Source organism: Halichoerus grypus, chromosome 3 (genome assembly GCF_964656455.1).
Source record: "Halichoerus grypus chromosome 3, mHalGry1.hap1.1, whole genome shotgun sequence".
NCBI classification, from domain to species: Eukaryota; Metazoa; Chordata; class Mammalia; order Carnivora; family Phocidae; genus Halichoerus; species Halichoerus grypus.
The window spans coordinates 80,257,524-80,282,584 of NC_135714.1; the positions used below are offsets into that span (position 1 = coordinate 80,257,524).

At 32.9% G+C, this 25,061-nt stretch overlaps 1 protein-coding gene across 4 annotated transcripts in view; it reads left to right on the forward strand.

Moving 5' to 3' along the window:
• Positions 1-25,061, forward strand: part of RAP1GDS1 (Rap1 GTPase-GDP dissociation stimulator 1) — a 157,967-nt gene that overhangs the window by 97,819 nt on the left and 35,087 nt on the right. For 3 of the 4 annotated variants that reach the window (XM_036089491.2, XM_036089492.2, XM_036089494.2), the window contains 2 exons: positions 3,995-4,141; positions 17,037-17,165. In XM_036089491.2, coding sequence (XP_035945384.1) covers positions 3,995-4,141; positions 17,037-17,165 — 276 coding nt within the window. The remainder of the gene's footprint in view (positions 1-3,994; positions 4,142-17,036; positions 17,166-25,061) is intronic. The other variant, XM_036089493.2, reaches the window with a different exon arrangement.

The window sequence follows — 25,061 nt, forward strand, 5'->3', positions numbered from 1 at the left end:
AGGTAAATAATTGAGATGTGTTCGTACAATGAATATTATACAACAGGAAGCATGAAACAGAATTTCACAAACATAATATTGAGTATAGGAAGATAAACACAAAAGAATAAATACAACATGATTCCATTCAAATAAAGTTCAAAAAACAAGCAAAGCTAAACTATTCCATAACCATATTGTGGTGGTTAAAAACAAAAGCAAGTAAATGATTTTCATTCTCATTCTCTCTCTGTTTCTTTCCACACACACACACACACATACACACACACATTCATCCTCTAGGTAAATGATAATTTACCAAAATCTAAGCAAAGGCCCCATTTATTCAGTAAATACTGAGTGTCCACTATGTACTGGGCATTTGTTGCCCAGAACAGAGAAAGAGCCTAGTTGGGGAAACATACAAGTAAATCTGAAATTAGAATACACTGTAACACGTCACAATGATTGTATTCAGTGGTTATTTTAGGTTCTTTCCTCAGCCTTACTATATAATTTGTACCTGATAATGGAATATCACCTTGGTAACTTTTTTTGGTAACATTTTTTTTCTCATTTGTGAGACATAATAACCATGACAAGCAAGTTTTATTGCTTCCTGCTTTTGGCTGCTGAAGAGTAATGGAAGTGCAGTATCTCTTTAGATTTATAGCTCTGCTCTTACCTACTGTGAAGAAATATCATACTTGTGCTGGAAACTTCCTTCGTATGACAAGTCATCATTAAAGAATCTAGCAGGGCCTAAAGAGTTGGTGGGCTGCACTTTGACCCAGTGTTTGGAAACCTCATAATTATGGAAAATTAAGATATAAATTATATTTCTAGAAGTGGCAGTACAGGATGCTTCACAAGTTAGGAGTTAGTTATTATGAGAAGAGTTAAAAGTCAGCCTATATTTCAGAGATATGAGAGTTTAGGATAAGGGACCTTTTGTAAATTATTTTTAAGTGAACAGTAATAATACTCATTTTAATATTGTAACATAAAACTGTAGAGCTACCTTTATTGTGGGAGAACAATTTATATGGACTTGTGCAATGACAGATGATCTAATATGTATTGTAAATGATTTGTAAGATACCCTTAAAGACGTACTCTTTCACTGGTTTTGGTAGAGTAATAGAATGCAGCATTGTCATTTATTCCTTTGCATCTTCCAGTTCTTTAAAATATGTTAATAAAATTATCTTTAACCTTATTTCCCTGGATGACTTGTCAAAAAAGGGGGAGAGGAAGAAACTGCATAAACATTCCTGTAGTGGTGGTGAATACTTTTTTAGCTTAGATATCTATTTTTATATGTGCTTTACTTTTCTAATCAGATTTGGTATAATGTAATTTCTAATACAGAGACTGAGTTTATGTTCTGTAATCAACTGCTGATAATACATGAATGAAGAGCTATGTTGTAAATAATCCAAACAGGGGAGGGAGGGAGGAAGGGAACTGAAGAAGGAAGGAAAGGAAAAGAAGAAAACCACTGTGGTTCTCAAACATAAATAGGTGGTTTGCCTTCTAATTGTAATTATGTTCTTATTTATTGCATTATTAAATATGATGAACAGATTTGTTAAATAAATTTGTATAAAAATTTATTACATTACTGAATATTTTGAATACTGAGTAGTTAACTTTTTTTTTTTTTTTTTTTTTAAAGATTTCACTCATTGGGCGCCTGGGTGGCTAAGTTGGTTAAGCAACTGCCTTTGGCTCAGGTCATGATCCCAGGGTCCTGGGATTGAGTCCTGCATCAGGTTCCCTGCTCAACAGAGAGCCTGCTTCTCCCTCGCCCTCTGCCTGCCGCTCTGCCTACTTGTGCTCTCTATCTCTCTGTCAAATAAATAAATAAATAATCTTTTAAAAAATAAAAATAAAAAAAATTAAGATTTCATTCATTTATTAGAGACAGAGAGAGCGAGAGCATGAGTCAGGAGAGGGCGGAGAGAGAAGCAGACTCTCCGCTGAGCAAGGAGCCCGAGGCGGGGGCTCGATCCCAGAACCCTGATATCATGACCTGAGCCAAAGGCAGACGTTTAACTGACTGAGCTACCCAGGCGCCCCAAATAGTTAACTGTTGATAGGAAGCCAGCTTAGCTTTTAAAATTCACTGCAAATAGGCTCCACAAGGTTTTTAAGTCTTAGTTTCCTAGTAGAACATGAATTTAAGGCTTAGTTTAGCAATTCTCTAAGATTTCTAAGTCCTAAGCCTATTTGATTTATATTTTGAAAGCCCATATTTAATCAGCAATTTGAATGAAAGACCATTTAAGCTTCACATTTTAGGCATGGCATATATTGTATATTTATATTATTGAAGGTCTGAACATTTAGATTTGTAATCATAATGTTCAATTTTCTCTGACATCATCCCCATACAAATTGCCCAACATTACACTTATGTTATTGGACAATAAAACTTCGGATGTTAGATTTCTAAATGAGATATGACCAATGTTCTTGGCTGGCTTATCTGACTAGTTACCCTGACAATTAGGAGTTTTCTGTGATTTTATTAGCTGATGAGCATAGGTTCCCGTCCTGCAACTATATAACATATAGTTATATACAATATAGCTATATACAATAAAGCTAAATGGACAAAATTATGTTATTTCACTTGAGTATGGATTTCCTGAAAAATTTTCAAAGTTATCAAGCAAGTATTTGTGAGGCCCTGCTATATGAGGGGTGTGTGTGTGTGTGTGTGTGTACACCATAAGAACTGAGATATATTGTTTCATTGTCTAATATGATTCAGCAACAATTATAAAGATATGACCTTAGTTTTAGTTTTCTTATTAGAAAAATGAAAATCTTTCATTTACTAACTTAGTAGCTATAATGCCCTTGTGAGCCATTTCTTTTACTGACCGTTTAGACCATGCTTCTGTAGCTGCCCTGTCCAGTATGGTGGCCACTAGCCAGATTTGGCTATTAAACAATTGTGAAATGTGGCTAGTCTGAATTAACATGTGATTGTAAGTCTAGATAGAGTACACTCAGATTTCAAAGATTTATCACAAAAAAGATAATTTAAAATATTTCATTAATAATCTATATATTGATTGTATATTGGGATGATGTTTTATTGGATTTAATAAAATAGGTTATTAAAATTAATTTTTTTACTTGTTTCTTTTTCTTTTTTTTCATGTGGCTACTAGTAAATTTAAATCACATATGTGGCTCATACTTATAGCTCTCCTATTTCTTTTATATGAAGAAAGTCAGGTTTAGAAAGACAGATACTCTTTCTTTCATCTCTTTCCATTCCTACCTTCAGGGGTTAAAAAGTATTCTAAAGCTCTTTATATATTCCAACAGTTAAATGACATCTGTTCTATGTAATATATATGTATACATGACAGAAGGTATGTCTGACCATCATTTTGACCACTTGTTGTAATGTTGAAGTACATTGGTGTGTTCTAGAATGGAGGGGATAATGAAAAATGAAACATAAAATAACAAGAATTGAGAAAAGGAACATGCTTATGGACTATAGAAATGCCATTTAAAAGACCCTTACTGTGATCTAGAATTATTATGTGAGTTAGATGGTTTTCTTTGATAATAACTGAGAAACACTCATAGAAAGATATATTTAGTGGCTTCCAAGCTGAGAAAAAAAAAATTCTATAAAATATTAGTTCCTGTTTTTTTCTCTTACACAGAATTGTCATTTGTGAAAGAGGAGGTGAAAATTTTCACATGTGATAGTCATACATTCCTAGGACACAGAGTTCTTTAAGCTCCTATATGATGCCAGGGAGAATTTTTTTTCTCTGAAAAAGTGATTGTCTCTTTTCCCCATCCCACCCCCATTTCCATGTTTACTTGTTTTGTTTTTCCAAAAAGACATATTTAATGCCCTGCCTAGGTTTATTTTCTACTTACTCACTAAGTAAGGAATAACATTGTTATGTTTTATATTTGAAATTGTAAGGTACATTTCTTTTTTCTTTTATTTTTAATTTAACTCTTTGTTTTACAGATGAGGGCAGAAGTGCAGTTGACCAAGCAGGTGGTGCACAGATTGTAATTGACCATTTAAGGTCACTGTGCAGTATAACAGATCCCGCCAATGAGAAGCTCTTGACTGTCTTTTGTGGCATGCTGATGAACTATAGCAATGAGAATGGTAAACAAAATTGAAAACTTGCTTTATCTCTGGGGGAGATTAAAAATCATCATTACTGTAGCACAGACCAAAAATATTTAGAAAAATTATGAGCAAAGAATTCATAAGTGGCATATAAAATTAATAATTAGCCAACATTAAATCACAGTGTTTCAGAAATACAGAATGTTCTAATTTATTAAATGGGACAAGTTTTTGAAGGGTTACCCATGTTAACTAATACCAAAAACCAAAACAACATAATGGTATGCTTTAATATTTCTCACTTACTCACATTTTAAAAATAAACAGTATTTAAAATAGCTTCATGTTTATTACTTTAGATTAATGCCAGGAGTAGCTTTAAAACACAAACACTATATTAGTAAGATTATTTTATCTAGATACTAGATTTACTCGTCAGAATAGAAAAAATCTTTTAATAAAATCTGGCCTTAGAAAAAGTTTAGAGTAATTGCAGTTTCTGATTTTAGAAATTTAATAAGTACTTGTCAATAGAAGTTTCTTTTCTCTGTAAAACATTCTTAGAACCTAGCAACAAATGATATGTCAGAATTTTCAGATAACCTATATGGTTGTTAATTAAATGAACATAAAAATGGTGATATGAAAGCTTCACTATACTTTTAAATGTCACAAAAAATGTATCATATGAGTTACAGCATGGATCCAACACTCAAAAATTCTGATAGGTTTCTAGGCTATAACACACCTAAGGTCTTTCTGTGGTTTGTTTTATAATGGCATCTTAAGCTGTAGTCTTTGACAGAGACATATTTTATTTGCATTTTGAACATGTAATATCATTCTTTACTTTCATGTGTTCTGGAAACACATGGACCTTTAGGCATATTTTTCATTTTTCACTTTTGGTAGTCACGAGTCCAAAGAAATATTCTCAATAATTAAAAAAAAAAGAAAGATAAACATGATGATCAAGGGCTACTGGCATTTGGCCTTGGTGTTAGGGACAACCACAAACAGTGAGGACTGCAGCCCTTGTCTCATTGAACAGGGAGGGCCACTACTCTCCTCTACTCTGTAGTTTCTAACGGCACTTTGGCCAAATACTGCCCTATCTTTCATTTGGAGATGGGGGGGAAGCTGCAAATCTAATTTTCCATGTGACACCTGATTTTTAAATGTTGGATTACATGTGCTTTTTTAGCACTGTACGAGCTAAACTTAGAATGTGTCCTCAGGTCAGATCCTATACAGAGGATACCAGATAACCTCTGAATTAAAATTTCCAATAATAGTAAGAAATAGTTTTTATTTGTCAAATGGATAGCCTGTTAAACTCAAGCTAGTAACAAATGGTAGTCTTTATAGGGTCAGCTACCACTACTTTTTTTTCCCCTGTGGTAGAATCAGTTTTGAAGAGAAAATGAACAGGAGAAACAGAAATGAGAGTCTGGGTAATCCACAAAATGAATAGCTAGTTCCTAAATAATTGAAATTTGACCATAATGCACACATATCTGAATTGCATTAAGAAATCATTGGCCAGTTGTTCGTGTTGCTTTAGCTTCATTTGGGACATCTTGGACACCCATCTTCATCGGGTGTTCATCTTGGACACCTGAGAAAGTGGGACAAGATGCTAAGTGGGAGAATGGTTTAGAAAGATAAAAGAAACTAGCCATGAAGGTATTAGAGCAGCTTTGGATATAAAACAATTAGTGTTGTTATGGATTTAAACTCATTGTCGTTTGAGGAAACCGTTGTTCAAAGATCTGTACAAAAGCATATCAAATGGCCAAATGGTCTTTAAAAATATCACTAATTCTAATCCAGAGGAGACTGTGGTTTCCTTTGAGACCGTATAGTAGGATATCACAATATGTAGACATGTGTATTGAGAAGGAAATAATTAACAACAATCAGAGTCCACAGTTGAAATGCATAATGTATTTGTTTTGTTGAGGGTAGGCTTTTTTCCTGGCATGCAAGTATTATCAACAAATAACTTAGATACTTCAGAAACCTTGATTAACTTTTCTCAGAACATTATTGGAGCAGAAGTGTTTTTGTTCCATCATTCTAAAACTGTGATTGGAATGCAGCTTTCAAAAGTTATTAGATAAAATAGAAGTAAAGTTATCTTTAGTATTTTAAAAAACAGGTGCCAAATGTTCAACTATCTTCTTTCCTCTGCTTGCATTTACATTTGTCTGTCATGGGGATCACAGTTTGTGAAGTGATTCTTTTTCTCCATAATACTCTTTAACTTAAATTATATTCTTTTCGTTTTACATAATTATTGCAAATAATTATTGTTTTTGTTGATTACTTACTCTTTTCTTTAAAATGTGTGTTTAAAGACTTGCCTACTTAAATATTAGGTCTTTTGGCTAACTTCAGATCATTTGATATTGATCGTGTACCCCTAGATGAGTAAAAAAAAAAATAGAGCCTCTTGAAATTCAGGAAGCGTTTTTATTAGCACTGGAAAATGAAGTTCCTTTTTATGTGTATTTACTTTTGAATTTCAGTACATAAGCCTCTGCTAGTAACTGAATAGAATAGTTGAGTGATAAATTGTTACTCTACCAGAAAAATTAACTCTGTCCTCAGCCCCAGTAACTTAAGCCTTACTTATAAGAAGTTATTGCTTTAGCTTCACAGATAATTTTTTTTTTAAATATAAAGATATGAGAGTGCTGAAAATGGTCACAAAGATCCACCAACATAGTTTCTTTGATAATATTTTCAAATTGTATATTAGTCCTAAAAGTAAATTGACACCAGACTGAGACTTAAGATATCTTCCTGTCCATCTGGTAGACAACTGTGAGCATATCCAATTTTTAAATCCATTAAATAGGGAATAAAAAAAAATTCCTAATCAAATGCAAGACAGATATATTATGAAAATACGTATGTGCTAAAGGTATTTTTGTACCCTTTGATAAAACTATATAAAACTCAAGGTTCATGAGTTTTATAATTTTTGAACCAGCTCTGGAATGTACACTTTTAAGCTATGAGCTGGGTATATTCTTTTATTTCCCCATTTGTGAAGCAATTACAATTTTTTATACCCAAACTGGTAAGTGTGGAATATCTGAATAGAGAAAGTTATAATTGCTTAGCCAGAGAAGTTGTATCCATAATATTATATAAATAAAATCATGTTTAAATAGAATAAGACAAAAATTTTTTTTCAATAAAAATCATTTAAAATTTATCCTTTTGGGAAAAATCATACCTATTTTTCACATGGCAGAAAAGCACTCTTCAATTCTGTGGCTCTCCAAAATAGTCTGAGTGTTTGACAGTTGTGGTTAGAGCAAAGCATGTTGACAGTTTGATACTCAGTTTTTAGGAAATATGCTGAACTTCCTATATTTTCTTCATCTATTTATTACTTACCCTATAAACAAGAAACTCAGACCTATTATTACAGATATTTTTATCTCATTAGTTTCTTGGGTATCTTTTTTTCTAGCTTTGGTTGCCCAATGCCAAGACATAGCAGCGAAGGCTAAAAATTTTGTTCAGATCTATTTTCAAACAACACCGTTTTAGCCTATAGTAGAAGTTTGGCAAATATTTATTGACTTCTGGATATTTAGTATTGTCTAAAATTTTTTTATTAACAAAATCAGTACTTGGAAGAAAAATGGATTTTTGGAATGTATTTCCTTTATTAATTTAGAAGCATTACAACCTCTTGGCCACTATATTACTTGATATTCCCTATTCATGTTCATTGTAGTAGCAGAAAGTGGCACTGAAAACATCCTGATGATGGTGCGAAAAATTTACCATAGGTGATCCACAAACAAAAAATCTGCACATGTATACTTGAAAGTTGACTGCAATTTGAATGGAAACAAACCAGTAATCAAAAGCAAAGCACCAGAGTTATTTAACACCTTGTTCAGGAATCTAGTGATGGTCACCATTTTTATTATCTTACATGTAATATGTAATAACCGTGATGACCATGATTAATCAGTAAATATCTCTTGGAAAACTCTGTAATTAAGAATTTAATTTTTTTCTTAATATACCTATGCTAGAGTAATAAAATACAGGGAGAAGTCTGTTATAATTCTTAAGAAAATTATTGATGGTAAGCACTAAAGTAAGGACTAAAGTTACTTGTTTTATATAAGCTGTGCCATAAGAGAGAAAAATAGAAGAAATAAACATGCCATCAAGAAAGGAAAAATCGGTTTCCTTCTAAAATGATTAACATAATATACACAGTTTATGACTCGCTTCTTCATGTAACTTATATATGTCATATATATATAGATAGATATATGAGGAACATGAATTTGGGATATCAGTTTGAGGATATGATATATGTATACATGTGATCTATATTTAATTTTATATGTATGATTTTTCAAATAGAGCTCATTTTTCTCTAGTATCTTAATAGCTCCCTATTATTGAAAGACAAATTTCTCTTTTTTTATGGCTCCTAAAATCTCTCTGGGATACTCTTATAATAATTCTCACGTTTATTTGCTGTATAGACTCATGATAACTGAACTGTTTGAAGGGAGGCCATCTGTGGTTGAGGAAATGCAACTCAAAGGCATGGGTTTATTACCTGGAGCGTAACAATTGAAATTAAGTATTCAGCCCAGTACATAAATTCAGTTGTTTAAAATAGGCCTGTAAAGTATTTTCTCTGTAACTTAAAGATTACTTAATATGTAATTAATTTTAGCTGCTACCTTCATTTCAACCAATAGCAACAATTTCACAATTTTAATCAAACTATTATTTGTTTTTCTGGTGACCTCAGTCTTGTAACTTGGCTTACTTTTTCTTCATACTTAAAATAGGAAGAATAGAAATTAATAAGGAATAATCCTGATGAAAAACTAAAAAGCACTTTCGCCTGAGCTACTTGTTTATTTTTATGTTTTGGTATTACTTTATTACAGGTAAGAAAGAATACTTCCTAGATATTAGATGTTTAGAAAATGATTTGCTTTGCATAAGTGAGGAACTATTTCCACAGTTTATTTACTATGGGTACAAGCTAATTAATAATTACATATAATTCCTAAATACTAAAAACTTTTTGCCTAACTTTAAGGTAAAAAAAATCAAAATGTAAAATTTTTTCTTTGTAACTTATTTTTTCCCATAATTGTATTAATTTTCCAATATATCATTTCAGTGTATTTTCTGTTCATTTTTTTCCCTTGTTTAAAAGGCCTGGGAGATGTGCTTTTAAGTTTGCATCTTTTGAAGCCTAGTTCGTCAAATTAAAGTACTCTAGTGTGTTAAACAAATTGTGTTAAAAGACTTTTATCGTGCAGCTGAGAAGTTTTTAGGATTTAAAAACATATATTGGTAATTCTTTATTTACTGTTTTCTCTTTGTAAAAAATTTCTGAATTTTTACTGTTTGTCTAACAGCATTCGAATTTACTTAGCCAGGTTGCGCTCAAGAAGTTCTGCTACAAATGTCATTTTAAACAAATTGTTTTACTGAATGACAGAACGGTTAGTTGTTCTTGTGCCTCCTTTAATTTGGTCTATTAAATTTGACCTATAAGACTAGCTTAGCTTTTCATCATAATCCTTCCAAAAAACTGCTATAATAATGCTGTTACTTAATGGATAAGCTAAGAACTTGGATTTTAGTAGAAGTGTACAAAATGCACATTTGGTGTAATTCCACATGGTCAAGTAGTGGCATTAATATTTAGCTTTGACCATTACAGAATGAACTTCTGAATGCAAGAATCTGAAATTTTATGACAAAAAAATGAAATGATTGTTACAGTTTTTTCATTAATGATTTAAAGTTTGGCATTATATTACAGAAACAATACTTAGCATTTTCAGCTTCCTAGATTTTCTTAAAATCAGATTATGGTGGTGCATATAGCATTGTGATACTAAATAGATACCAAATTTTAACTGAAGGCAATAGAGCAGCAAAATATGTTTGGGGTTCCTTATTCTCTAACATGTTTTTCTTTCTTTATTTGCTTTATGTCTGGATTGAAGATAATTAATCATAGATGTTATTGAATATTATTTTCAAGATTTTCCTCATAGTAAAAATTTGAGGTGGCAGGGTTGGCTTTCTGATTTTAATTCATCATCACTAGATATAAAGAATTCCCAATTTGGACTTCTTTTTGGAAGATTCATGGCCTGAATGAAATTAAGTAACTAAAAATTAAAAACAGCTCCTAACATTTATTTTATTTTATGTTGTAAATTCTAAAGAGGATAGGTAATCTGATCTCTATTTTTCTGCCTTGATTTAATTTTTACATTTGTATAGTTTGTTCACCATCATTAGTTATTGTCACATTCTAAGTATTGCAATATAAATGTACATTTACATTTCAACTGACAGAATTTCTGCATATGAAGCACATAGGGAGATTTTCTCTATATATGGAATGCTTACCTAAATTTAAAAATGAATATTTAGATAGTAACAGTAAAACTGAAAACTAGGCCTTGTTTTTATTATTGATGTTACTACACCAGTTGAAACGTGATGGTATCAAGCCCATGATTATTGATCATGTACAGGTTTGTAGGTGCCAGAAATGACACTGAAGTAAGTATTCAGATGTTTGGCCTTCCAAGAGCTAAGGCTAAAGCCAGAGATGAATAATGGATTTTGGCCACCTATCAGTCCATCTTCAATGTGGACTACTTAAAATAGCCATTCAGAGAAAAACTCAAGGCAGAGAAGTATCATATGTAGAATCACTTGTATAAAAATTAGTAATCCTGTCTTCTAACTGCAAGTAAAATCCAGTTAAGACCAAACTGCCTATATTTTGTTAAATGAAAATTTTTTAAGTAAATACTGTTTGAAAAATGGGGATTGGCCAGAAATCAGAAATCTTTTGGTTATGTAATGTATCTTATTAACATAGTTTGTGTGTTGCAAAGAATTTCCATGTAATTTTAAATTAATAATAGTAATGCTCCAGGATAACTAGTATTATTTGTTTTCTTTTTTTTAAGCCAGTAAATCCTTCTGTAAAACAAAGAATTTTTATGTTTTTAAATTCTATATGTTTGTAAGGTATACATGTTGAGATGTACATTAACATGGCACTGAGCTTAATTTGCTGTGCAAAAATGTAGGCTTAAATTAATGCATCCATGGATATGGCCTTTCTTTCAGCAATGCTATTTGAGAGCAGAGACAGGATATATTTCTCCCACTAAGAGCTGCTTAAGCAATGGCTGGCAGTAGTCCTCTTAAAAGAAAACAAACAAACAAAAAAGTCTTAATCTTTAAAAGACCAGTTTCTTTCTGAGATGAAAGCATAGAGTTTCCTTTAATCAGAGTAGACACATCTGTAGAAATTTCCTTTGTAGCAGTATTCATTACAAGAGCTGATCTGTAGTAGTAATTTAACCTGAAGTGAGCCCAGGGGGAAAAAATTATCTACTAGATTAAGACATAATCACTCTAAGTGTCATTGGGTTGAGAACAGTATATGGGTAGGTATCTTAAGGATAATAAAACATTTTTCCTTTCTCTTGTGATTTTGCTTTGGGGTTTTTTTTTTTTGCTATTGTTTTACATTATGCTCACTCGTAATTCTGTCATTATCTCTAAAACTTTTACAAAAGGAAGATTTTGCTCTTGTAGAGACTCTTATTTTCAGAAGAAACTTTTGAATTCTTTTCTATTTTTTAACGGTTAGAAAACAAGAATTGTGTACATGTGTTGTTTTAAACCTCCAGTATTCTCAGTGCTAATGAATCTTGGTTCTCTCTCTCTTTTTTTTTCATTGAAATTACTATTTGTCATTAAAATGTATAACCTGGGGTTCAAATTATAGGGATAATCTGGGTGTAGAACACATAATGCATGTTTTGTTTAAAGAGGGCTTTTAAAATACTTGATTTGAAGTTAATTTTAAACATATGTAAATATTTTTACTTTTAAATGCTCAATACTAGGTTTAGATAAAAGTTCTCCACTTTCCTGACCAAACAAAAAGATATTAAGTAATAAGTAACTGAAAACTGTGTACATGCACATGTGGATGTATAAAGTTTTTAACTACGAATCATCCTCTTGGCAGCTGTAAAGTCAGTTTACTTTTCACTATTTAATCCACTACAACTTGTTTAAACTTAACATTTCTATTCACTGTTTTACATCATTTTTAATTTTTGTGTCCTTTTTTGGAAGTGTATATATATATATATATATATATATATATGCCATTAGTCAGGGGCAATTTTCTTCAGTCTTTATTATGCCCAAATGGCTTTTATCTAATTTGTATTACAATTCATCAAGATTTATGTTTGCTTGTGTTTATTGTTTCAACTGTATATAATTCACTTGATTGTAGATGGTTTTTTATGCAAGCCTGTAAATAGGAATATTGTACTCCTTATAGTATGAATAGTATACATACTATATATATATACTAATGTAGAGACTATGTATTTTGAATTGTGTATATCTTTTTTTGACAGTTTCATCATTAAGTCCTATTTACTGATAAGCTTAATAATCTTATAATATTGTCTATAAGGGCCTTTTCTTATGAATAAGGTAAACATGTGTTGCAGTCTTCTTAAACTTATTCTTTATAGTAATTGATCAACGTAACTTCAGTTGAGTTACTGGGATTCTTTTCTGGACCTATAATCTATACCAATGTTTTAAACATTAAACTTAAAACTCAGGGGGAAAAAGGTTCTTCAACTTAAGATCTTCTCTCCAGATCTCCATTCTTTGGAGTTTCCATGAGTGTGACCTGAAGAACTTGGAACCATTGAAATTCAAATGTAGGTAGGTAAGTGTTCACACCAGCGCATGCGTTGATTGCCTTATATCTCTTTGTATATGCATCTGTATTGCACCCCCTCAGTGCCTTTCTTCCTCTTCCTCCCCATAGATCATGTAGGGCCTGTGTCATCTTGATATTTTGTAATTCTGTATTTTGGTCAGTATTTGTCTGTGATGTGTGTCAGGAGCAATCTTTAAAAGTCTTCAGACATTTATGACATTGTGCTGTCTAAAGACTGTCTTTCACACATAAGTGTTTGCTGTGTACAAGCCTGGGTTGCATTTTGTGAATTGTGTTTGTTGAGCTCTGATAAACATTCCCCTGGAGTTGCTGGTATTCATTGAAGGATGCAAAAATTCTCAGTCCTGCACTGTTTCACTTTTTCAATTCTAGAGAATGTGAACTATATCTGGTTCTAAGAATGTCTTCCAGTTAGTCTCTGATTTAAAAGTCATACTCCTGATACCATCCATAATGAGTATCACCTACCATCCTTTGAAATCCACTCACAAGCTTTCTTTGGGCAATAAGAAAAAGTGATTAAACTTAATCATTTGTTTCCAGCAGTAAGAATTAATACCAATTTATTCCACACAAACAGGACCCCTACTTAGCCCTACCCCTCCAAAAAAAAACTATTGATAACATACTAAGTTGTAACTGAAATAGGCCAACAGACCCAACCATGGAATATTCTCCTAGGCTTAAGTAGAGTTTCTGCTCAAATAAGCAAAATAAAATGTGCAGGTGCTTAATGTAATTTTGCTCAAAATATCCAAACACCAAAATCTAGGATTCCTACCATGCTTTTAATTTTTATTTCTTTTCCTGTTATTTCATCTGCCAAGCACATCATTGAATTTCAGAATCTCTATTCCATGTTCTGTTTTGTTTTGTTTTCCATCTCCTATAGAAGTTAGGTAATCCTTTGGCAGTGGTTCTTAAACTTTTGGTCTCAGGACTCTTTTAGACACTTAAAAATTGAAGAAGACCCTATAGAATTTTTGTTTATAAATATGGGCTATCTCTATCAATATTTACCATATTAGAAATTAAAATGGAGACAATTTTAAAAATTATTTAATATTGCATTTAAAATAATAACTCACATTACCATGTATTTTTATGAAAAATAACTTTTCAAAATTAAAAATATTGCTGAGGCATCTGACTGGCTCAGTCTGTAGAGCATGTGACTCTTGATCTCAGAGTCGTGAGTTCAAGCCTCATGTTGGTGTGGAGCCTACTTAAAAAAAAAAATTGCAAAATTAAAAAAATTGCACAGAAGAATAGCATTTATTTTACTGTGAATGTGTGATGGGGCAGAATATGATGACCACCAACAGAAGTTGGTGCCACTGACTAGATTGATAATAAAGCCCCAGCAGTTTTACCCACCACTGTTTCTGCACCATTGTGTAAATATCAGTACAGTACAAAAGGCATATAAAATCTTAGTATTTTTATGAATGTAGTTTTGGTTTTGTGATCCTCTGAAAGGGTTTTGGGGACCCCATTTTGAGAACCATGTTCTAGGATGCCTGCTTATCTTGAAATGAAAATTTGTATCAGTCTGTTTGAGTAAAGTTTTTTTCCTCATCTGGGCCTTCATTATCCAAGGAGAATGACTTGCCTGCAATTGATATGAACAGACTTTAGAGTTATTTGAGTGTAATTTTTGTTTTAGTTAGCCTCATAGAGATGGATATAAAAGAAAGCACCCAAGTGATCAAAAATGAGTATGTCCATTGGATGACTATATAATTTTTCTCTTTACTTGTGTGTGGTATGTGTGTTGTATGTGAGTATACAATTAATTTGGCTCCTGGGTAGCTTTAAAACACATTTTCCCAAAGGAAAGTGATTTTCATGAATTAGGGTGATTCACACCAAATGCCGTTGGGCTATACTTCTTTTTTCTCCTGATTTACCACAATTTCAAATATTCCTGCTTCAATTTGTATGCCAAAGATTTTATGAAACTATGCAACATTTCCTATTTTTTTTGTCCCTCATTTCCCTGGAACCAAAATTTATAATACCTTAAAAGCAGTCCAAGGAAGTGGTAGAGATGCCAAGTTAGGAGAATATGAAGAACATCATCTTCTAAGTGGTATTCTCCTGTTGAGTTATCTCCATAAAATTTGTTATTTCTCTGATGTCCCTGGACTGTTGGATTTTTATAGTTTGTGCCAACAGTACTGAGGGGGTGTGTGTGATGCTTACATATATGCAGACATATAGTGGAGTTTGACTCACACTCAATGCATGCGCTAGTGCTCACGCTTACATACCTGAAACTTAATGATTCAACAGCTCTGCAGTATTTGAAGAGGTAGTCAAAATGAGTAAATAAATAAATGAAATTTAAAAATACTGCTAAAGAACAAAGATCTGCAAAGGTGATCCAATAATAAGGAACTTTACTGGTAAGTAATCAAAATAATTTCTGACTTGGAAAGCTTATTGGTGCATGATCATTAAAAATACTATAACCATAATACAGGTATTCTGCCGATAAAACACATAACACTATACCTTTTAACATAAGTAATTTGCTTATAAGATAATACAGATATTGTGAATCATTCATCAATTGCTGAATTGTATAGTAAGAAAAAATATTTAACATTAAAGGCATAAGAACAAATCATTTAGTTGAATATATTCTTTTATTTCTGTCTCTTTTTGGAACAGATTTCATAATTCCATTGCAAAATTTGAAATTGTTTTAGACTCTTTGAACTCTAAATGTAAACTTCCCTTTTTCCCAGGCCTATTTTCTTGTTTTGGTTATAGGCCCCCCCCAATTGAACCAGATAGTATGCGTAATTACCCACTCATCAGTTTTCAGGGTGATAAGCCTCGGTTGGCTATCCCTTGATACTTTATTCTAAAAGCAGGAAAAATTGACTACAAAGACCGCCAGGCATATAATCAACTGGAATGTGAGGCAGCTCAACCCGCCTTCTTGTTCTTATCTGATAATCACCCAACCACCTCCTTATCAATTGATTAAGAACTAGAAAGAGTGATGAAGAGATTAGTAAGCAAACTGTCAAAGGATGCATGCTCTAAGGAAAATGTGTTTGTAATAAATGGGATTTTTATCTTTAGATTCCCAGTAGGTAACTTTAAAAAGAATTTGGAGAACATTATTAGCTTGAAAAATGGCATATAATTTTCAAAGGAAACAGAATTTTGAAAGCATTCCTGTATCTTTGGATGAAAGTTATTAATAGTAATAGTGTTTTACATAGGCATGTAAGTGTTTATATCTTTCTTAGCATTTTGTAAGAGGCAGTACTTTTGATTTTCATTTGGTTTATTTACCTTCAGCTTTGCTACAGGTATTCTGTCATAATTTGTTCATGAAGAGCCATTGTGGAAATCCAAGGCCTGTTAAGTACTTTAAAACTAATCAGTTTCTTAGAAAATGAAGGCAAGCAATGATGACAAAGCATACTGATCTCATTCTCTTTACTTCTCAAGCCAAATTTTCTTTTCTTTACTAAGATGCTTGTCGCTCTTACTAAAACTTTGAAAAGAAAAATATTTTAAGTAACACATTTTTTCCTTGTAAAAACTACTTTCCTTCCTAGCAGTCATCGAAGAACATTCTGCTACAAATAATCAAAATGATTTTTGTGTATTATATATATTTTTCATTCTTTATTATGAAGCAGCTGTTTTTAAAGGATTCTAAGATTCTGTCTTCTCTTGGTCTTTATTAAATTTGTTTTTCTATGCTTTTCGTATATTCTGCTTTCCTATAATACAAATATTACTTTATCTAACCTTTTCACATAACTAGCAATGGTAATGTTTAATTATTTATAAATTTTTAAAGCCTACTCTACAAAGGTATACGACCCTGTTTTTTTTTTTTTTAATTATGTTTTGACATGTTATTTGAGTTCATTTCTAAATTTCTTTTAGTCGTTGAAAAGATTCAGAACTCTTGTGAACTAATGTTTTAAGATTTTTCAGCCAATTGTATGGATGGACTTAATCTTATTTACTGTAATTGAAATAGTATTGAGTTTGCAATAGGGAGAATAAGAGGTGCTTTCTTCTTACTCATGTTCATTTGATACATAAACACTTTTGTTTGTTTGTTTTTTACAGATTCCCTTCAAGCTCAGCTTATCAATATGGGTGTTATACCTACCTTAGTGAAATTATTGGGCATCCATTGCCAAAATGCAGCTCTTACAGAAATGTGTCTTGTTGCATTTGGCAACTTAGCAGAACTGGGTAAGTCCTAGTCATGAACCACAAATGTAATTAACTTATTAATGTACTTACAATAACTTTTCCTATAGATGTTAACAACCTGGAGATCCATGTAGATTATTTTTTTGAAGCATTGTAGATACTTCAGTGTTTAAAAAAAAGTAGGTCCAATTATATCTATGATTATATTGTTTATAATTGGAGCTCCTTTGCTTCCCTCATTGTTTTATTTATCAATGTTTAAAGTTTCCACTTGTATATTATTTAATAGAGTTGAATATTTAAAATGATCTCCACTTGACTTTAGTATGCTTAAATGAGAGATGGTCTTGAAATCAAGTATTGTATTTCTAGGACAAAAATAAAGGATTATTAATTTATTACATTTTATATAAATTGTTTATAGGTTAAAAAGGAACCTAACAGACTAAGGTTTTTCCCCCTTTTTAGAAAATCCCTAAAAATGATAGAGGACTGGGGCTCCTGGGTGACTCAGTCGTTAAGTGTCTGCCTTTGGCTCAAGTCATGATCCCAGGGTCCTGGGATCAAGCCCCGCATCGCGCTCCCTGCTTGGCGGGAAGCCTGCTTCTCCCTCTCCCACTCCCCCTGCTTGTGTTCCCTCTCTCGCTGTCAAATAAATAAATAAAATCTTTAAAAAAAAATGATAGAGGACTTTTTCATAATAATATATTTATAACAGCATTAGAAAAAATTATGAGAAACCCTTGAAAATCAGAAGGCAGACAGAAACAGACCAATACTGGAAACACAGCTCAGTCATAACAGAGAAGAGAACTGATGACTCCAGCACCCCTGTCTCTTTTCTCTGTTTTATTTTTCTCTATATTCTTAATAGTACTCTCTTCTTTCTGATCTTCCTTCCTGTGATTCTTTATAAAGTTACAACTCCTGGTCTGAATCTATCCCACGACCACGTTCATAATAAATTTTGTATTATGGGGACATTTCACTGTCCCCATAAGGGGATTTTTTGTCATAACTAAATATAATAGCTAAAACAAACAAATTAATTCTATTAACTATACCCATTTTATAAATAAACAGAAGCACCAGGACTCTAACCTTGGATTTTCTGAGAGCTCGTGTTCTTACATACTACACATTAAAATCTTGATCTCAGTACTTTCTTTAGCTTAGACTTTAAATGCTTCAAATTTAAATGAATAGAGATTATTTATCAGAGCTAATTTTTAAGTCTTTTTTTTCTTGTAAAAAAACAGCAACACGAGCTAATTTTTAAAAGTCAGTTTTGTTGTTTGTTTTTTTTTTAAAGAACAGCAGCATGTTTAGATTGAATTTCTTTTCATGAGACTGGAACTTTGGGGGTTTTTTTGTTGTTTTTTTTAGTACAGTTGATGCACAGTGTTAAAAGTCATTCTTATTCAGTGGGTCATCTCCTGGTATTTATGAATGTCTTTGTTTTCTATCCTCTCCTGCTTTTCTTTTTTTTCATACTATCTTATTTTCATAAATTCACGTAAGACCAAGAATGAAAGAAGATTCATTCATTGTTTTACAAGATACTGTTTTCCATTATTAAAATGGATTGTAGGAATTTGTGTCTGGTATACTTTGTAGAAATAAAACAGAAATCATGCTATAATCCCTGATAATGTCCTAATCTTGGTAACAGAAACATAAACACCATTAAATGTGAGTTGCTTATGTTAAGGCATCAGGATTTCTTTGGGAGAGTGCATAGACCACCTCAATTCAGCCTCCTCTCCCTAGTCTGTATTAAAAGATGGATATATACCCAATTAGTCCAATTTCATAGTCTCTTTCCAGCTGTTACTGCCTTTATCCCAATTGGAGGATGAAAGGATAAAAGAAATATTCCTTTACATACTAAGACTTTTAGAGTTTATATCATGAGTCTTTTATGTCCATGTAATAGCTAGGTTATACATCAACACTGAAATTGAATATATATGCTCCAGAATACTTTTCCTCTTTCCAGTGTGTGTTTTATTGCAATAAGTTAAGAAATCCACAAAGCATTATTATTATTGACATAGGTAAATACCAAGTTCCCATCACATTTATATTACTTACTATGCATATGGCATATCACTATATGCTAGAGTTACTTTTAGTCAAATTTATTAATAAAAATGTTAAACAGCAGAAATTTTTGTGGTTTTTCTCACAAAAGATGATAAAGACAAAATATAAAATAATTTAAGTGCAATCTATTACAGAATTGGGGACAAAAAGGAAAATGCAGCTGTGCCTTTTTGTTCTCTTTGAGTCCTAGTTTATAGGACTTCCTTTTTATTTGGCTCCAAAATCTTTTATAAAGAAAATTCTCTGCTTAAAATATTAGGATTTAGGGGTAGAGATGTTAGAATAAAAACTTGTATTTAATTTCACTTCTTTCTGGAAACTAACACTACAGTAAAGGGATACTTTTTTAAAGGTTTAAATCCATAAGGAAAGGGGAAAAGAAAAAAGGGAGAGGAGATGACACAAAAATATTTTAGGACCTGGGAAGAAAGACAAGCAGTAACTAATTTAGCAAAACTTTGATGTGTAAATCCTGGATTAGAAAGCCAAGAAGTAACCAGTTTGCTTTTTGGAACCTTCAGAAGGATCAGAATTTGGTGGTATTAAAATCTCATTCCCTTTCCAGAGTTTTATTTTATTTTATTTCATTTTATTTCAATTTATTTTATCCAAAATGTGTTTATTGAGAGTTTCCCACTCAACTGATTCAGGGTGATTTTAGTGCTGCTTCCATCTGAAGGAGCATCTTTCTGTAAGCCTTGCTTTTCCTCCTGTGGGCTGGCAGAGGACAGGGGAGCAGCCAACACACAGAACTAGCCTTTTTGTGTGGCTAAAAACTGGTGATGTTGTAGCATCCTGGGAGCTTCACGTCCATGAAGTAGGCGTTGAGGCTCTGCGCCAAGCACTTCTTGTGCTTCCCCTTGTCCTCTTCTGGGGTGGGTGGAAGTGGTCCTTCGTAAGGGGCATGTTCTCGTGGGGAGGTCATTACTGCCAGGAAGCCCCTTCCCACACTTTATAGTAACTACCCCTTCCCATGTAAGCACAAGACTGTATTTAGTCTCTAGAAAGGCTAAAAATAGAAAACTTGTAGTCTGGGGACATCAGACTAACTTGAAGTAACAGGTACCAGAGTACCATTCCAAAAATAGTTCAAGTGAAAATAGATACACTGATGTTGAGAACCCCAATGTTATTATCCCATTTGGCCTGTAGAACATGAAGATACTTAGACACAAAGGCCATCTGACCGTCCTTACAGATAATCTTGTAGTTAACAAGACTGCTTATATTCATAGCTCCTAATCAGTTTTTAAATCCCAATTTTTTTCATTTTATTTTGTATTTTTAATCATGATGAGTATACTCTTTAATCCTCCTCCCCTACTTCCCTCATCCCCCAACCCACCTCCCCTCTGGTAACCCATCAACTTGTTCTCTGTAGTTAAGAGTCTGTGTCTTGGTCTGTCTCTCTTTTTTCTTTTTTTCCCCTGCTCATTTGTTTTGTTTCTTAAATTCCACATATGAGTAAGATCATGTGGTATTTGTCTTTCTCTGACTGACTTATTTGCTTTAGTATTATACACTAGCTCCATCCATGTTGTTGCAAATGGCAAGATTTCATTCTCTTTTTATGGCTGAATAATATTCCATTGTAAATATATACCACTTCTTCTTTATCCATTCATCTATTGATGGACATTTAGGCTGCTTCCATAGTTTGGCTATTGTAAATAAAGCTGCAGTAAACATAAAGGTGAATGTGTCCTTTTGAATTAGTGTTTTTATATTTCTTTGGGTAAATACCCAGTAGTGTGATTCCTAGATTGTAGGGTAGTTCTATGTTTAATTTCTTGAGGAAACTCCATACTGTTTTTCACAATGGCTGCACCAATTTGCATTCCCACAAATAATGCAAGAGGGTTCCCCTTTCTCTGCATCCTCACCAACACTTGTTTCTTGTGTTTTCGATTTTAGCCTTTCTGATAGGTGTGAAGCAATATCTTATTGTAGTTTTGATTTGCATTTCTCTGATGATGAGTGATGTTGAGCATCTTATGTCTGTTGTCCATCTGAATGTCTTTTTTGGAGAAATATGTATTTGTGTCTTCTGCAGTTTTTAATTGGATGATTTGTTTTTTGGGTATTAAGTTGTACCAGTTCTTTATATATTTTGGATACCAACCCTTTATTGGATATGTCATTTGCAAGTATCTTCTCCCATTTAGTACATTGCCTTTTAGTTTTGTTGATTGTTTCCTTTACTGTGCAGAAGTTTTTTATTTTGATGTAGTCCCAATAGTTTACTTTTGGTTTTATCTCCCTTGCCTCAGGAGACATTATCTAGTAAAATGTTGCTGTGGCCAATGTCAGAGAAATTACTACCTGTGCTGTCTTTTAGGATTTTTGTGGTTTCAGGTCTCACATTTTGGTCTTGGATCCATTTTGGTTTATTTTTGTGTATGGTGAAAGAAAGTGCCCCAGTTTCGTTCTTTTGCATGTGGCTGTCCAGTTTTCCCAACATCATTTGTTGAAGGAATTGTCTTTTTCCTATTAGATTACTCTTTCCTCCTTTGTCGAAGATTAATTGACCATATAATCGTGGGTTTATTTCTGGGTTTTCTGTTATATTCCATTTATCTATGTGTCTATCTTTATGCTAGTACCATACTGTTTTAAATACTACCACTTTGCAATATAACTTGAAGTCTGAGATTTTGATACCTCCAGTTTTGTTTTTCTTTTTCAAGATTGCTTTGGCTATTCAAGGTCTTTTGTGGTTCCATACAAATTTAAAGATTGTTTGTTCTAGTTCCATGAAAAATACTTTTGGTATTTTGATAGGGATTGCATTAAACCTCTAGGTTGCTTTGAGTAGTATAGACATTTTAACAATATTTGCTTTTCTAACCCGTGAGCATGGAATGTTTTTCCATTTCTTTGAGTTGTCTGGAATTTCTTTCATCAATGTTTTATAGTTTTCAGAATAGAGGTCCTTCACCTCTTTAGTTTATTCCTAGACGTTATATTGTTTTCAGTGCAACTGTAAATGGAATTATTTTCTTAATTTCACTTTCTCCTGCTTCATTATTAGTGTATAGTAATACAACAGATTTCTGTACATTGATTTTGTATCCTGCTACTTCACTGAATTCATTTATCAGTTCTAGTAGTTTTTTGGTGGAGTCTTTAGGATTTTCTATGTATAGTATCATGTCATCTGCAAATACTAAGAGTTTTACTTCTTCCTTACCAATTTGGATGCCTTTTATCTCTTTATGTTGTCTAATTGCTATGACTAGGACTTCCAATACTATGTTGAATAGAAGTCTTGAGAGTGGTATCCTTGATTTGTTCCTGACCTTAAGGGAAAAGCTTTTAGTTTTGCACCATTGAGTATGATGTTGGCTGTGGGTGTTTCATATAGGGCCTTTATTATGTTGAGATATGTTCCTTCTAGAACTACTTTGTTGAGGGTTTTTATAATGAATGGATTTCTTTCTTTGTCAAATGCTTTTTCTGCTTCTATTAAAATGATCATATGGTTTTTATCCTTTATGGAATGTGATGTATCATATTGATTGTTTTAACCACACTTGCATCTCAGGAATAACCCACTTGATTGTGGTGTATGATTTTTTTTAATGTATTGTTGGATTCAGTTTGTTAATATTTTGTTGAAGATTTTTGCATCTATATTCATGAGAGATATTTACCTGTAGTTTTCTTTTCTTGTAGTATCTTTATCTAGTTTTGGTATCAGGGTGATACTGGCCTCCTAGAATGAATTTGGAAGATTTCCTTCCTCTTGTATTTTTTGGAATAGTTTGAGAAGAGTGGATATTAACTCTTCTTTAAATGTTTGGTAGAAATCACATGTGAAACTGGTCCTGGACTTTTGTTTGTTGGGAGTTTTTTGATTACTGATATAATTTCATTGCTGGTAATTGGTCTGTCCAAATTTTCTATTTCTTCCTCCTTCGTTTTGGTAGGTTATTTATTTCTAGGAATTTTTCCTTTTCTCCTAAGTTGTCCAATTTGTTGGTATTTGGGCCCTCTTTTTTTTTTTTTTAATGAGTCTTCCTAGTATCAATTTGGTTGATCTTTTCAAAGAACCACCTCCTGGTTTCATTGATCAGTTCTATTGTTTTTTCGTTTCTATATCATTTATTTCTCCTCTAGTCTTTATTATTTCCTTTTGTTGAGTTTGGCTTTCGTTTGTTCTCCTTTTTGTAGCTCCTTTAGGTGTAAGGTTAGGTTGTTTATTTGAGATTTTTTTTTGCTTCTTGAGGTAGTCCTGTATTGCTGTAAACTTCCTTCTTAGAACCACTTTTGCTGCATCCCAATGATTTTGGACCACTGTTTTTCATTTTCATTTTTTCATGTAATTTTTAATTTCTTTGATTTTTGGTAGACCCATTCATTATTTAGTAGCATGTTATTTAACCTCTATGTTTTTGTGCTCTTTCCAGATTTCTTCTTGTGACTGAATTCTAATTTCATAGGCTTGTGGTCAGAAAAGATGCATGGTGGGGCATCTGGATGGCTCAGTCGGTTAGGTATCTGCCTTCAGCTCAGGTCATGATTCCGGGGTCCCTACTCAGCAGGGAGTCTGCTGCTCCCTCTCCCCCTCCCCCTGCTCATGCTTGCTGTCTCTCTCTCTTTCTCTCCCAAATAAATAAATAAAATCTTTAAAAAAAAAAAAAAGATGCATGGTATGACTGATTTTTTTTTTAATTTTATTATGTTATGTTAGTCACCATAAAGTACATCATTAGTTTTTGATGTAGTGTTCCATGATTCATTGTTTGCGTATAACACCCAGTGCTCCATGCAATACGTGCCCTCCTTGATACCCATCACTGGGCTAACCCATCCCCCACCCATCTCCCCTCTAAAACCCTCAGTTTGTTTCTCTGAGTCCATAGTCTGTCATGGTTCGTCTCCCCCTCCGATTCCCCCCACTTCATTTTTCCCTTCCTTCTAATGTTCTCCATGCTATTCCTTATGTTCCACAAATAAGTGAAACCATATGATAATTGACTTTCTCTGCTTGACTTATTTCACTTAGCATTATCTCCTCTGGTCCCATCCATGTTGATGCAAAAGTTGGGTATTCATCCTTTCTGATGGCTGAGTAATATTCCATTGTATATATGGACCACATCTTCTTTATCCATTTGTCTATTGAAGGGCATCTCAGCTCTTTCCACAGTTTGGCTATTGTGGACATTGCTGCTATGAACATTGGGATGCATATGGCCCTTCTTTTCACTACATCTGTGTCTTTGGGGTCAATACCCAGTAGTGTAATTGCTGGGTCATAGGGTAGCTCCATTTTTAATTTTTTGAGGAACCTTCACACTGTTTTTCCAAAGTGGCTGTACCAACTTGCATTCCCACCAACAGTGTAAGAAGGTTCCCCTTTCTCCACAACCTCTCCAACATTTGTGTTTCTTGTGTTGTCTATTTTTGCCATTCTGACTGGTGTAAGGTGGTATGTCAATGTGGTTTTGACTTGAATTTCCCTGATGGCTAATGATGATGAACATTTTTTCATGTGTCTGTTAGCCATTTGTATATCTTCTTTGGAGAAGTGTCTGTTCATGTCTTCTGCCCATTTTTTGACTTGATTATTTAGTTTTTGGGTGTTGAGTTTGAGAAGTTTATAGATCTTGGATCTCAGTCCTTTGCCTGTAGTGTCATTTGCAAATATCTTCTCCCATTCTGTCAGTTGCCTTTATTTTGTTGACTGCTTCCTTTGCTGTGCAGAAGCTTTTTATCTTGATGAAGTCCCAAAAGTTCATTTTCGCTTTTGTTTCCCTTGCCATTGGAGATGTATCTTGAAAGTGGTTGCTGTGGCCGATGTCAAAGAGGTTACTGCCTATGTTC